Here is a 16,075-nt window from a genome sequence, read left to right as displayed (position 1 = left end):
CAAGCGGCGAGAAATGCGACAGTAGTATTTTGCAAGTAGTGTATTGTCATGTGCTAGATGTTGCTAATGAGATTACCTCCCACCGGATAGGCCCATGCCAATATAAAGCCCAACTGAGTATCATGGAGGCGCAAGCCCATTGTCATTTGCAACCCATTTCAATGATAGTGATAAAGGGGTTTAATCAGTCGATGTGGGAACCCATAGGAGGAATTTCATTAGTTGGATGATGGTCACTCGGTTCGCACCTCTAAGGGTGAAACTTCACTTGGTTCCTTCAGAATGCCAATAGCTAGGGTGTTGATGGAAGCGTTACAGAAGCGCAACACTAGCTATGCATTAATGTCTGGCATTGCTGCTTGTCATCATTGTCGATAATGGGTGCCCATTTCTTTCAGTAGTGGACACAGACTATTACTCATTAACACACATGTAACGTAGCTAGATAATGGCCTCTTCGTATAGCATAATATATATAAGCCTACCCTTGGTGGCCAGTTACACGTTCGACACCCTTGTATTCTCAAATCTGTACGCAAGAACACCTCCCCATGAGACATAACTAGGGTTGTTATCTCCACCGTCAAGGGGCATGAACCTGTATACTTCTTGTGTCACCCATCTCCTTCTCGAAAGATCAAGCATCGTTACACTCCCTCTCTTACTGTTAGATTTAGAACCATGACAGTTGGCGCCCACCTTGGGGACGTGCATCTCTTGATCCATGGTGCAGATGGTTTCATTATCAAATACCAGCGTTGATTTCCTCTCTCGAAAGATCGTCTTCTTCGGGTACACCGGTTTCATTGTTGAGAGAATTCCTTATTTGGCCCTCTCTTAAAATTTGGTTCCCTTTTTGGCCCTAAAAATATTCTTCCCTTTTTGACACTCAAACTTCATTTTGTTCCTTTTGTGACATTTCTGCTAGTTTTGACAACTAACACCGTTAAATACCACATGAGAAGTCCACTTTACCCCTGCTGTATTTTGTGACCAAAATTGTGAACTGGAAGTCAAAAGCAATGGCAATACGAATTGGAATATAGTGTCGAATGAAACAGAATATGCTATTTAGCTTGTCTGCATAACGATTATTAATTCAAATCACTTCTTCAATTTGATATCCTTCCTAGCTTTTTGACATCTGATGTCCTTCCTAGCTTTTTTGGGGTTGCCAAGCAAGTTGATTTTCAGTAAATAAGTTGAGTCTGGATCCATCCTGTGAAAGCAAAAGATCCATCTCTAAGTACACTGATGCATCTTCAATCCATCTTTAAGAACACTATTTTATATGAACAGAGGTGAAGCAAATACTCAAATATGCTAGAGAAGAGAGGCACTTACCCTTCAAGCCATGCCGGAGTACTTGCATCTGTGGCCGTCGCACCATCGTCGTTGCCCTGCTTCGGCGCCGCACCTTGACCGCCCTCCGGCGCAGCACCTTGCCTGCCCTCCACCTCCCCTCCATGGCCGCCCTCTGGCGCCGCGCCTGGGCCGTCCTCCTTCATCCCGCCATGGCCGCCCTTCTCCTGCTCGCCATGGTCGCCCGAGGACGAGGCCGGTGCAGCGCCGTGGCCTTCCTCCACAGCGCCGTCCATCCCTTCACCCGGAGCAGCGTCTGCCACGCCCTCCTCCATCCGCTCCTCCAGCCTCGTGCGGCCGCTGTGTAGGGTTAGGGATCGAGGAGAAGGGGAATCGGGAGAATAGGGAAGGGCTCGCTACGCTGTTGACTGTTTGGTCAGCGGGATTTTGTTTTCCTGTTTTTTTTCAGCGGCCTACAACAGGGGTAAAAATGACTTTTCAAGTTGAAGTTGACGGTGTTAACGGCAAAAACTAACGGAAGTGTCAAAGAAGAAAGAAAATGAAGTTGTTGTGTCAAAAAAGGAAAAATAAATTTTTAGGGCCAAAAAGGGAACCAGATTTTAATCAAGGGCCAAATAAGGAATTCTCTCTTCATTGTTGATGATTCGGCGTGTCTTTCCAGGCCCTGCTGAATTGCGAGTTGTTGCCTGTTCATGGCAGCACTCACTACCACGTTGATGACTCCAGCATGTTGTATTGCCAGGAGCCGGTTCCATACCGTGTCATGGAGTTGCTTGTCGTTTGTTGCCGTAGGAAGCACTCCGAAAAATCCCATCCACCTCATTGTTCTTCATGTTGCGCGGTGGCACAAAAGGTAGCAATGATGCAGTCTACCTAATCGTTTCTTTTTGCATCCATCATAGAAGATGACAAGAGATATGGTAGCCCTGCAGCCAAAGTAGAAGTATTTATGACAAATACCCTTCGGGCAGCTCGACTAGCATCGAACCGCCTGTCGCGATGCGTGATGGCACAAGACACAACCAGGATGATGCTGACAATGGCGATTGTGCCTGCGATGGCATTGGTACTCTCACTCGGGAGCAGCTGGCAACGCTCGCGTGAGAGTATAAACAAGCGCTATAGACACCGACTAACACATCCATGCTTGTAGGTTTACTTTTTGAGGCAGCTTTATAGGACACTTTGGATGAGAGGGAACGTTTGAACCGAGTGGAGAAAAATTTGATGACACGAGCACAGAATGCCACTGATACCATTCGGTCATGGAGATAGTTTGTCCCGAATACCGACGCAAGTGAATACCTAGATATGCATACCTGGATGCAGAATGAGACTCTACGTGAGACTCTGGTGAGTACATTGAGAGGTGGACCACTCTTCATAACTCGGTAGAGAACATTACAGAGCATCAAGCGATTCATGCCTTCAAACAAGGTGTCAGATATCCTGATTTGAGCTTTAAACTCGGTCTTTCAGATGTTTATTCCCTGAACGGGCTGCTAGATATTGCCAACCATTATGCGAATGGCAAAGAATAAGATAGAGTCATGAGAGGCAAGGGATGTGCCGAGCCTACTCAGTACATGAATAATAATCAGTTGCACCAAAACTGAGATAACCATAATAACAAAAACAAGTGCAAGTTGGATGACAATGACAGTGTCAGCAACACCGAGCTTTGTGGTAGTACCCATCCAGAATAAGGGCGAGGGCAACCACAAGAAGGAGTGGACACCTCGGAAAAAGGTGAACACAAAAATTGATATTCTAGACAAGCTGTTTCACGTCCATATCACAAAAGATGAGGAAGGAATTCTCATCTACCCAAAGCACACCACTTGGTAGTGCAGGGTCTTGAAAAGGATGATGTCTGGTTAATCCGTGGCTTATGAGGGCAAGAGCAAGAAAGAGGATGATGATAAACCGCACAATGGATATCCCACGGAGTAAGGTTTGCTCCTGATTTTTGCGGACCCCGAGTGCAAAGGGTTATCCTAGTGTGTCAGTTGGGAAGTGAACGTCGTTGCTCCTGCAGTTCCTAAATACTTTACTTTGTCAGAAGTGCCTATTACTTACGATCAGATAGATCATCCAATGCAGATTTCGACTGGGTCGACATGCATTGATTGTAAATTTTGAAGAAAATATTTTCTACAAAAGAGCGAGTAGGAGGACAGTGAAACTCTACGAGATTATAGATTCTTCGTCATCAGGTCAAATGAAAGAACCACTGGAAGTAGTTCCAAGATTTCCTACCAACATTGATACGGAAGCCTCTACATGAGATATAGAGATTTCGATCGAACTTGCAATTGAACTATATATATGTTGGGCAAACTCGTGTAAACCTTCATGGTGTGTAGACGATATGTTGTTGAACAAACAGTGAACTATAAAACACAAAGAAATGTTGATGGGCCCGGACTCCAGAATTGGCTACATACCAAAGTAATTTGAGATAGTATCCATATACATAACTCAAGTTTAGAACTTGATAAACCCTCCGGAAGACTTAGAGTCTAACACATAGTAATGGTTCTATAAACTGACAAAATTAAAGATGTTTTATGAAGCTTGGTTGTTGCAAATAGTTTATGACAAGATCAAGGAATTGACTATGACGAGATTGTCTCGTCTTAAAGTCAGTTCGAATTAAACTAACAATTACTACATATTTTAATTATAAGATATAATAGATGGATGTCAAGAAGGATTCCCATAATTTTGTCAATCCAGAGGGTGGTAGTTAGTGTGTAAACTTCAAGAGATCCTTTAATAGACTGAAGCAAGAATAGTGAAGTTGATATATTTGCCTTGATGAAATGGTCAGATAATTTGATTTAAGGTAAAGATGCTTGTATTTACAAGAAATAAGTGAGAGCATGATAATATTTATAAACATTGCGTGTATATTTATTTGAAATTATATAATTTTTTGACACGAATTAGGACTTTATTGAAACTAGTTTTTCAGTAAGTCATGTCCACGTTTTCTTCTCTTAGAAGATCCACAAAATGATCGAGCACTGCCTGGGCTTTCTCTGAATGTTCAGTAAGTTCCCCGTTGTCGATCTTGATCGTGTGTATGAAGTTAGTACTAGAAGCACATGGCATCAGTTAGTACTAGAAGCAAAACATTCTTATCGTATATTGTATTTATTTCGACACTCCCCCAACTCTTCTTGCAAAACTTTTTTATCCGGCAGACCTTACAAAACTTTGACCGCCTGTATACTCTGGCGGTCAACTCTAGCTCACACTTCGCTATTCGAGTGTACTCCGTACATTGCATACTCTGGCGCGCAAGTTCGTCCGACCGCGCATGCAGCTGCTCATTTGGAGTCGGCCGGCGCGAACCTGACCAGCGCGCGGGACTGGAGCCAGGGCTTCACGACCACCACGGCGTCGAACACGCGGCCGTCGCTGACGCCGTTGCTCCCCGCGCCACCTTCCTCGGCGGCCGCGACGCGGAGGTAGTACTTGATTTCGGAGACCACCTGGCGCTGCGCCGACACCACGCGGGCGAACTCCAGCCGGCCGCAGACGCCGCCGCTGCCCTCGCAGCCCTCCTCCCGGCGCCGGTTGTGCTCTTCAACGGAGTACCGCCCCAGCTCCTGCACCTCCCTGTCGCCCTCCACGTCCCTCACCTCCGTCCTTCCCCCCACCTTCCTCCCGTCGTCCCACAGCTGCCGCGCGGCGCCCGGTTCGGTGCGCGCTGCGGACGCAGCGCACGCCACGAGCAGGACGAGGAGGAGTGTGCAGGCTCCGGAGGCACCGATCACCCGAGCCATTTCACGTGCACTGTGTGTGTGTTGGCAAGATCACTGCTGGTGCAGTGCTGCTACTTACTAGCACTGGAGCTGTGCTGCTTGATGAGGATGAGTAAGTTGTGTGGCTGTGGGCGCTGTCGCGGCCGGCATTTATAGATGCGTGCTGCGGCCTGCGGGTGGTGCAGGGAACAGAAAGGCGTTGCTGGAGCATGGAAGGATGCGGCGCGCGGCGGGTGCATGCATCGCATGACGGCATACGTGCTCCGGTACGCATACCGGGGCGGGTGGATGGGCCGCGCCGCGGCGGGATGGAAGGATAGGGACGAGGCGGTGGCATACCGCAGAGGAGACACGTAGAGCGTGGCGGGCGCGGGCGGGTTGCCGCGTAGACAGATGTACGGGTCGTGCGTGGGGTTGGGTTCCTCTGGTCCGCACGCAAATTGTGCTTCTGTCGTGGTTCATAGGCTGGGATGGATGGTTGGAACTTGTGTCACTTGTGCAGGGGATGAAATGCTGAGCTGCGTCGCACACCATCGGTCGATTCTTGGCGTCACACTCACACACATGCATCGTGTGTGCACGGTGTTAGGGAAGTACGTGCATGCTTCGTCCAAACCTGGATGGCAGCGCGTTCTTTCTCTCCGTCCATTGCCTCGGAAAAAAAAGTCAAATACAAGAAGGCAGTTAGCCGTATGGACGTCATATTGGTCGCGAAATTCGGCCTGCCTAGCTCATTCCAGAGGTCGCTAAAGCTGACCACGAACGACTATACGATCGTGTGGCCCTGGCACTGCCTAGCTTTGCTGGCAGGTAAGGGCAATGTCTCGCTCGATGGGAATTGGGAGGAGTAATGCTAGTGTCACGGGCAAAATTTAACAGAGTTTACGGATTGATCTTAGTTGGCCATTACTGATTGGATTAGGGGGTGTGAAGGGGCCCACACGCCTGAAAATCAGGGGAAAGAGAGTTAATTTGTGTGAAGGAAGAAAACTCACTTTTTTTGAGAAATCATGTAGGAAAATCACGCGTTGTCTCCTCTGGCGCTTAGCTAAAAGGGCAGCCCAATACAATAGCTTCCTGGAGTGGTTTTGAAAAGCTACTATTGATGAGGACGGGGCGTCGATCCGTTGGCTGGGCAGTTGAGGTTGCTGCCAGCCCACCCAAGTTCAAGTCCCGGCTTGGACGCGTGGTGTTCGTGAAGTTTCTCCTATAAATAAATGCCAATGAGGGTTAGCTCTTGGGTTGGTCTTTTTTTTTAAAGCTACTATTGACCGGTTCTTATCGGTTTTAGAATCTTTCGTGCAGTTTTTCTTCTTCCTCCTTTTTATGAGTTTTTTCTTGGTTTTACTTTTCCCGTGTTTTTTTTATTTTTTAAATATCTGGATAGTTTTTTTTTCAAATACACATTGAATATTTTTATACGTGTTGAGCATTCTTTTAAATATATGTTAAATATATTTTAAAATACATGTTGAACATTTTTAAATACACATTAAATAGTTTTTAATACATGGTCTATACTTTTATAAAAAGCAGATTTTTTTAAGTGTGTGAAACATTTATGAAGTGTCAAAAAGTTTTTTAAATGTCACACGAAAATTATAATTGTGTGAAACAGTTTCTTAAAATTATGTTAAATTACTTTTGAAATTTATAAACATTTTTAAAATATCAAAAATTTAATTTTTCAAACACATGACCATTTTAAAAATGTGATGAAGTTTTAACCAAAACACTTGAACATTTCTTACATTGTATTAATATTTTTTTGAAATGTCACAATTTTTTTTTGAAATGGCACAAATAATTTTGAAAATGCTAAGCAAATCAATTATTAAATGATATGTATATATATAATATTTCAAAAACATAAAGAAAATTAAAAAAAAAGGAACAAACATGATCTCAGCAAGTCGGACGTAAGCAAGTGCAACAAAAAATAACTTATTAGTGGGTTGGCTAACACTTGAATGGATGTCGGCAAGTCGGACTTTCAACTCACAACAAGCCAGGTATAGCCCTGCCCTTGCCTCCATGGTGCATCCTCATTATTTTGAACCAAGGTCATCGCATCTGCATTGCACGGACTTTCTACAATCGACTTGTTGATACTCCTGTGCGCCCTAATTAGAGCATATCCCGCGTTTGAGAGAATAAATTCGGTTTCACTCTTCTAACTGGTACGTAGCCGATCCCTAAACCAAATAGAAGAGGATAATTTATCATTCGCCGTCTATCCCGCGTCTAAATTTACCCCGCTGCTACTGCTCGGAGGAAAAGCTGAGCCTCTCTCTCGTCTCCCCCCGCCCTCCGCCACTACCTCTTCACCAGCGAACCTCCCGACGACCGCCTGTCAGCCCCGCCGATACCTCGTTGCCTCCCTTGGCCCTCGACGCCCTTCTGCCCGACGTCGAGCCTGTCCGGCCCCCGTCATCATTGTCGGAATCAAGGTGAAACGCCGCTGCCGTCGCCATAGCCGATTCGTTGGATTGCTTCTTATCTTCTTCCTCTTTGGCGGCCGCCGCATCTGACTTTGCTTGCACATAGCTGCAGGCCACACCCACGCTTTGTTGCCTGCCCGTTTAGCTTAAACGAAGGCAGCTGCTTCGCACCACAAGTGTTTGTCGGTTTGCCTAGGTGAGTTTTTTCGTTCGTTTCTTTTTGAACCGAGCTGTTTGAATTGTAGATGAAGAGGTTGAGGCAGATAGTTTTCGAGGAATTGTCATCAAACAAAGAGGAAGAAGGCGATGAAGACTTTGAAACCATTTTAGGCATGATTTTCAATGATGATATTCGGCGGCCTTGGAGAGGATCGCAGTTTGGCCGCATACACATCAACCGTGATAGAGCGGAGGGCTATGCCAAGATCATGAGAGACTGCTCCAAATCCAACCTATCCGGAGAAGTACTTTCACCAGCGCTTTCAGATGCACACAAGTATTTTTCCGACCATTTGCAACACACATTGAGAAGTATGATGACTGGTTCAAGCTCCAAAGAAATGCAAGTGGAGAGATAAGTGCAAGCCGTCTGATGAAGTGCACTGCAGCTGTTAAAGTCTTGGCATATGGGTGTTCGGCCGATGCAATTGACGACCTTGTCCATATTGGTGAAGACACAGTCTTGGAGGCCATTCGAAGGTTCACTCAAGTAGAGATCGTTGTTTTTGGCCCGGAGTACTTGAGATCACCCGACGAGGAAGACACCCAGAGGCTGATGACAGAGAGTGAAGCAAGAGGATGGCCAGGGATGATTGGATCACTTGACTGTATGCACTGGACATGGAATAATTGTCCTGCAGGGTGGAAGATTTAGTACAAAGGCCACTGAAACAATCCAACGATCATTCTTGAGGCAGTTGCAATGAAGAAATTTTGGATATGGCATTCAATCTTTTGATTGCGTGGCTCTCACACTGAGTTGAATGTGCTGTTGAGATCAGCACTGTTTTCTAGGCTTATTATAGGAGATGCTCCTACTTGCAACTACTTAGTCAATGGGCACAACTACTCGATCAGTTACTACCTTGAGGATGGCATCTATCCACCATGGGCCACATTAGTCAAAACAATTTAGCGTCCAAAAGGTAACAAAAATATTCACTTTGCCTAATGTCAAGAAGCTGCTAGGAAAAATGTGGAGAGAGCCATCAGTATGCTTCAAAAGCGCTTTGCAATTGTTCGTGGACCTGCCAAGTACTGGAGCTCCAAGGTTCTGTGGCAGATCATGACTTGTTGCATCATATTGCATAACACGATCATTGAATATTGCTAAAAAACATGAACATTGAAGAAGAGAGGGATATGCCTGAGAACTTTTGGTACATCACCAATGGGACTCCAGTTGACCAAGAATATGATCCGAATAGGATTATGGCATTCCTTGAAGAGCACCATAGGATCGAGAACCAATAAAGTTCATACTCAACTCCAAGAAGATCTTATTGAGCATCACTAGCAACTTCATAGTGCTTCCTGGTTGTTCTTTCACATGTTATTTGCTACATTTAGAGCATTCAGTGTGTTTAAATTTGAATAATTCATTTTGTAAAGTTTGAATTCAATTTGTAAAGTATATTCATATTTGCTTGAACAGTCATACTTATGTTTTGTTTCTATATGTGTGCTAATATGTAGTTGCAATGTATACTAGAATTGCATAAGTTCAGAAAATAAATTTTACTCTGTTATATTTAGGGGATCGATTAGGTTCGACCAAAAGTTAGTGGAGTAAATATACTCCACCAAGCTTTGCTTGGCCGGATCCTCCTCTATTTTATAGGGGATCAGTTAGAGTTGTCCTAAGCAGGCATGCGACCCTTCGACCCTTGGGAAGAGAGATGGTCCAAGCGGCGAGAAATGCAACAGTAGTATTTTTCAAGTAGTGTATTGTCATGTGCTAGATGTCGCTAATGAGGGTGAAACTGAGGCTCATGGAGGCCCAAGCCCGTTGTCATTTGCAACCCATTTCAATGATAGTGATAAAGGGGTTTAATCAGTCGATGTAGGAACCCATAGGAGGAATTTCATTAGTTGGATGATGGTCACTCGGTTTGCACCTCTAAGGGTGAAACTTCACTTGGTTCACTCAGAATGCCAATAGCTAGGGTGTTGATGGAAGCGTTACAGAAGTGCAACACTAGCTATGCATTAATGCCTGGCATTACTGGTTGTCATCATTATCAATAATGGATGACCATTTCCTTCAGTAGTGGACACAGACTATTACTCATTAACACACATGAAACGTAGCTAGATAATGGCCTCTTCGTATAGCACAATATATATAAGCCTACCCTTGGTGGCCAGTTACACGTTCGACACCCTTGTATTCTCAAATATGTACGCAAGAACACCTCCCCATGAGACATAACTAGGGTTGTTATCTCCACCATCAAGGGGCATGAGCCTGTATACTTCTTGTGTCACCCATCTGCATCTCAAAAGATCAAGCATCGTTACACTCCCTCTCTTACTGTTAGATTTAGAACCACAACAGTTGACACCCACCTTGGGGATGTGCATCTCTTGATCCATGGTGCAGATGGTTTCATTATCAAATACCAGCATTGATTTCCTCTCTCGAAAGATCATCTTCTTAGGGTACACCGGTTTCATTGCTGATTATTCGGCATGGCTTTCGAGGCCCCGCTGAATTGCGAGTTGTTGCCTGTTCATGGCATCACTCACTACCATGTTGATGACTCCAGCATGTCGTACCACTAGGAGCCGGTTCCATACCGTGTCGTAGAGTTGCTTGTCGTTTGTCGCCGCAGGAAGCGCTCCGGCAAATCCCATCCACCTCATTGTTCTTTATGTTGTGCGGCGGCACAAAAGGTAGCAATGATGTTGTCTACCTAATCATTTCTTTTTTGCATCCATCATAGAAGATGACAAAAGATACGGTAGCCCTGCTACCGAAGCAGAAGTATTTATGGCAAATACCCTTCGGCCAGATCGACTAGCATCGAACCGTCTGTCGTGATGCGTGATGGCACAAGACACAACCAGGATGATGCTAACAATGGTGATTATGCCTACGATGGCATTGGTACTCTCCTCGGGAGCAGCTGGCAACGCTCGCGTGAGAGTCTAAACAAGTGCTGCGAACACCGATTGACACATCCATGCCTGTAGGTTTACTGTTGGAGGCAGCTCGATTGGACACTTCGACTGAGAGGGAACGTTTGAACCGAGTGGAGAAAAATCTAATGACACGAGCACAGAATGCAACTGATACCATCTGGTCCTGGAGATAGCTTGTCCCGAATACTGACGCAAGTGCATACCTAGATATGCATACCTGGATGCAGAACGAGACTCTGCATGAGACTCTGGTGAGTACATTCAGAGGTGGACCACTCTTCATAACTCAGTAGAGCACATTACAGAGCATCAAGGGAATCATGCCTTCAAACAAGGTGTCAGATATCCTGATTTGAGCTCTAAACTTGGTCTTTCAGAGGTTTATTCCCTGAACGGACTGCTAGATATTGCCACCCGTTATGCGAATGGCAAAGAATAAGATAGAGTCATGAGAGGCATGGGATGTGCCGAGCCTACTCAGGACATGAATAAAAATCAGTTGCGCCAAAACTGAGATAACCATAATAACAAAAACAAGTGCAAGTTGGATGATAATGATGGTGTCAGCAACATTGAGCTTTATGGTAGTACCCAACCAGAATAAGGGCAAGGGCAACCACAAGGAGTGGACACCTCGGAAAAAGGCCTACATAGAAATTGATATTCTAGACAAGCCGTTTCACATCCATATCATAAAAGATGAGGAAGGAATCCTCATCTACCCAATGTACACCAGTTGGTAGTGCAGGGTCTTAAAAAGGATGATGTCTGGTTAATCCGTGGCTTATGAGGGCAAGAGCAGGAAAGAGGATGATGATAAACCGCACAATGGATATCCCATGGAGTAAGGTCTGCTCCCGATCTTTGCAGACCCCAAGTGCAAAGGCTTATCCTAGTGTGTCAGTTGGGAAGTGAACATCATTGCTCATGTAGTGCCTAAATACTTTACTTTGTCAGATGTGCCTATTACTTATGATCAGATAGATCATCCGATGCAGATTTCGACTCTGGGTCGATAGACATTGATTGTAAATTTTGAAGAAAATGTTTTCTACAAAAGAGTGAGTAGGAAGACAGTGGAACTCTACGAGATTATTGAGGGAGTCCTGGATTGGGGGGTCCTCAGGTGTCTAGCCTAGGAGTATGGGCCGAGATGCATGGGCCATACAGGATCAAGCTGAAGATTATCTACCGTGTCCGTATGGGACTTCTCAGTGCGTGGATGACAAGAATAGAGTCCGGAGGTTTCCTTCCCTGATAAACCGACCTTGTACAAACCCTAGGCCCCCCTCTGGTGTGTATATAAACTGGAGGGGTTAGTCCATAGAGGGCTTCTTTTTTCATCATCACTGGAATCCTCATAGGCTAGACATCGAGGGTTAGCTATTACGATCTCGAGGTAGATCAACTCTTGTAATCTTCATACTCGTCGGATATAATCAAGCAGGAGTAGGGTTTTACCTCCATCTAGAGGGCCCGAACTTGGGTAAACACTGTGTCCCCAAGCCTCTTGTTACCATCGATCCTTAGACGCATAGCTTGGGCCCCCCTCCCGAGATCTGCCGGTTTTGACACCGACATTGGTGCTTTCATTGAGAGCTCCGATGTGCTGTCCACAAAAAAGCGATCTATGGCTCACCTAGTCATCAGCAAAAATATCATTTCCGAAGGGTGCCTGGCCTCGGGGCAAACCCTCCGGTTCGTCGGTTTCACCATGAGGGCATGCACGGCCGTCGAGCCTGCAACTCCTCCTGTGGCCGCCGGACATCGTCCTCATGTTGGCCCTAAGTACTCCAAAAGATTGGATTTGGCAGATGTTTCGTCCTTAAACGAACTGCTAGACCGCATCGCCGCCCAGAGGGTCTCAATGGACTATGATGGGATCGGGCTCAAGCCCGACTAGAGGGAAATTAATCACCCTCCGATCACCCACTTCGTGGCGGTCGTCGAGGAACCAGCCATAGACACTTCCCTCCCCATATTGAGGACCAAGTATGTTCGGGTCCCCGAATCTCCTGAGCCGGATACTTCCCCTTTAGATGGGACTTTACTGCCATCGGACTCTGGTTCAGGCGTAGGATTTCCGGAGCCTTTGCGCTTAACCAGACCCGAACATGTCACTTTGGAAGCCATATCAGCTCCAAACACAGACATGGGACAGGATCCAAAATTTAATCCACCCACCCACCACAATCTATATTTGTCGGTGGGAAACGACACCTATGGGATCACAAGAATCCCTACTACGGTTGCGGGGCGCGGGGTTGTGAGAAGAGCAGGATTAGTAACTAGCACAAGGATCGTTTATCCAGGTTCGGGCCGCCAGGATGCGTAAAACCCTAGTCCTGCTTTGGTGGATGTATTGAGTGGTCTTGAGCTCTTGAACTAGCTACGGTGGCTACGTGGTTCCAAAGAGCCGAATCCCTCCCCAGTATGCCATGGGCCTCCTTTTATGGTCGAAAGGGGCTTCCACAGTGGCACACAGGAGGTGGAAAGGCCTACAGTGCTATGAGCTTATCGCTCGTATTACAGGACGCATTTAATGCGTAGCTTAGGTGTCCTTTTGCTTTATCGGGGACGGGAGCGAGGCCCGTCCCGTCCGTCGCTGCTCCTCCTCGCTTAGACACGCGCCCTGGCCAGCGATGCATGCGGCGCCATGTAGGCAGGCAAGCAGCTGAGGTGGCGCGGTGGTGGAGCTTCCACGAAGATCTTCATGCCACCACGCAGGCGTGTGCTGAGTTAGTCTAGAAGTTGCATGTTGCCACGCAGGTGCCTGCCCAGCTGGTTGGGCTGGCAGCTGCATGTGAACGGCGGTGGAGACTTGGTTGGTGTGGGCCTGGTAGTGGCCCCGCTGACGCCCTTGGCAAGGGTTTTGCCGGGTGGCCCGGCAATGGTCTTGCCGGGTGGCTCGGCAAGGGTCTTGCCGTGGTGCGCTGGCGTCCCCGACAAGGATCTTGCTGGGGGTCTTGTGCGTTTCCTCGACAAGGATCTTGTTGTGGATCGTTGCCTTCCAATCCTCATCTAATCTTGAATATTCTTTGTCTTCACAAAGATCTCCATGCCACCATGGAGGTGCCTCCCGAGCCCTGGCCCAACGTGGTTGATGGTGTTGGAGACCGTGGGTTCGAGGGTGGCTCACTCCGCTGGTGTGGGCGAGCCGCCCCGGCAAGGAGCTTGCCGGGGCCGCTGAGGCTGCCCCGGCAAGGGTCTTGCCGGGGAAACCTGCTTCGCCCATCTGCTCTTTGTGGTCTCGGTCTTTGGTGTTGCGCTGATTGTCTTGTGGCTTCGACTCCTCCCTTTTGCCCTGCTAAGTGTGGCTTTGGCCTATGGCCCTGACTGCCCGCGCACAAGTAAGGGGTACAAAGGAGTGCCCCTACTTTAGTACACCGACAGGATCCCCCGGGCCTGGGTCACACATAGGCGTAACGCGTTGTTGGGCCAGGCCCAAAATGGTGCGCGGGCAGACGGGGTGGTTTACACTGCGGTAAAAACTTTTCGTCCACCGCGCTTCCCCACGACCCGCGTTGAATGCGCGAAGTGGGGGGTCACGCTTGTGCGCGTGACCGGAGCATGCTGGCGTCATCTTGTGGTGGACAGTAAAGAGGCGGCGTGCGTGTCTCCTCGAGACCGCAGGTCCACTGCTCATTTACTGCCCTTACTTGGGAACCGTCGCTCCACACGTCCCATTGCGCCCGTCTCTTGCGCCACATTTGCTGCATGCATGACGCAGAGCAAATGACAGGTGCGTGGGATACGGGAAGTCGCGCACGCGTGGGTCGATTCCCACACGCCTTCAATTGAGCGGGGAGGGCGGTCGATGGCCCCTCCCGTTGTCACTTCAATGGTCCGGATTGGCCGAAAGGGGCGGCCGAGCCCCGCCCCACCCCTTTATAAAGAGGGGAGCGGGAGGAACGACGCCTTTCAATCCTTCGTCATCCGCCTCTCCCCATTCCTGCTTCCTCCTTCCTTCTGCCATGGAGAGGGGGCATGGCGACGCTTCATCGGTGGCGGCAGGGGTCTCGGCTAGACAACGCATCGCTCTTCCCCAAGAGCTCGTAGCGGCGGAGCCGACCATTAGAGGGAGGGGGAGGGGCGAGGTCGAGGCCATCACGGCGCTCGAGGGAGAGGAGGACGGGGCGGCAGATCGGCCTCGCCTCCGCCAGCGGCCCGTCCCCCGGTGGAGGGCCACGTCGGGGATAACCCTTACGAGTTCTTCATCAGGCTGCGCCAGCCGCCGCACCATCGTCTTCGCCTCCCGACCCCATTTGCGCGGGAGATGGAGCTGGACCCGCCACAGGCGCTGCGGCTGCATATGAGGGGTTGTGGGAACAGCAGCACATGGGACGACATCGAGTTCCCCGCCCCTCACGTCATGTATCTTCGCTGAGGGTGGAAGACTTTTGCCCGCATCCACAGCCTGACGGAGGGGCTCACTCTCCATTTCAAATTAATGGAGAGCGGCCTCCTCTCCGTCAAGGTCTTCAGGCACTTCGGGACTCACGTAAGGTGCTGCGTGGAGAGCTCCTCTGACGATGGAAACTCTTCCTCAAGCGAGAGTGATGAGGAGGACAGCGGGGCAGATGATGGGGACGAGCCCGACTAGGCGTCGGACGCCCCGCACCTGGGCGGGTGCAGCGGCAGCAGCATCTGCACCTGGCCGCTCCTCTTGCGGAATCTGCCGATGGACAGGCCAGCTCCTTGAACTTCTCGAGATCGTCTCCTTGGGCGGCTGGTGTTGGAAGGCTGCAGAAGAGGAAGAGGGCGGGCGGCAAGGCCATCAAGTCAGAGTACGCGAGCATCGATGCCTTCATCGCGTATTGACATCCTGCCGCCTCGTCTTCGAGCTCTTCCCCCGGTGCCGTCATCACCAGCCAGCCTTTGGACGGCCATCGAGATGTTCTCTTGGTGCTTTATGCCGCTCGTAGCTCGCCTATGTGCCCCTTTTTGCTTCCTTGACCTGTTTCCTGAGGAGAGGGACAAGAAAGGGATTACGGGCATCTTATCTCTTTTTAGTCTATAAGCCTTTGGGCCTTTGTTAAATTTAGAACTTGTAATCCTCCTGCTCATGTTTTTCATTCCGTATGAACTGTACCTGTACGGGATGTTTTTAATGAAAAAGGGATGTTTGCCGGGTTTTTTGTTCGTGGTTGAAACCCGTGACAAGGAGCGAATCCTCGTTATTATTTAAGATAAATGTTTTTCGCCCGACAACAGGCCTTGCCGTCCCCCCACTTTGCTCGACCTTTCTCGCGCCCTTGGCGGAGGCAGGGATAAAGTGGGCTTAGGCTCCTCGTTCCATTTCCTTGCTGCCACGACTACAACCAAATCCGGACCCAGGAGACAATCCTTGGGTACAAAAAAAGGGGAGCACGGTAGCCTAGAAATAAAATGAGG

General features: G+C 48.3%; 1 protein-coding gene across 1 annotated transcript; it reads right to left on the bottom strand.

Annotated features, from left to right (window-relative positions):
* Window positions 1–4,450: 4,450 nt before the first annotated feature.
* Window positions 4,451–5,228, bottom strand: LOC123066165 (cysteine proteinase inhibitor 4). The gene has a single exon (XM_044489309.1). The coding sequence runs from the start codon at window positions 5,115–5,117 to the stop codon at window positions 4,659–4,661; it is 459 nt and encodes a 152-aa protein (XP_044345244.1). The 5' UTR covers window positions 5,118–5,228; the 3' UTR covers window positions 4,451–4,658.
* Window positions 5,229–16,075: the final 10,847 nt, after the last annotated feature.

This window comes from Triticum aestivum, chromosome 3B (genome assembly GCF_018294505.1).
Source record: "Triticum aestivum cultivar Chinese Spring chromosome 3B, IWGSC CS RefSeq v2.1, whole genome shotgun sequence".
NCBI classification, from domain to species: domain Eukaryota; kingdom Viridiplantae; phylum Streptophyta; class Magnoliopsida; order Poales; family Poaceae; genus Triticum; species Triticum aestivum.
This window is presented reverse-complemented; position numbering and strand designations above follow the sequence as displayed.

What these genes read in the sequence shown, in the direction of transcription:
- LOC123066165 (XM_044489309.1), bottom strand. Translation starts at nt 5,117, where the DNA reads ATGGCTCGGGTGATCGGTGCCTCCGGAGCCTGCACACTCCTCCTCGTC.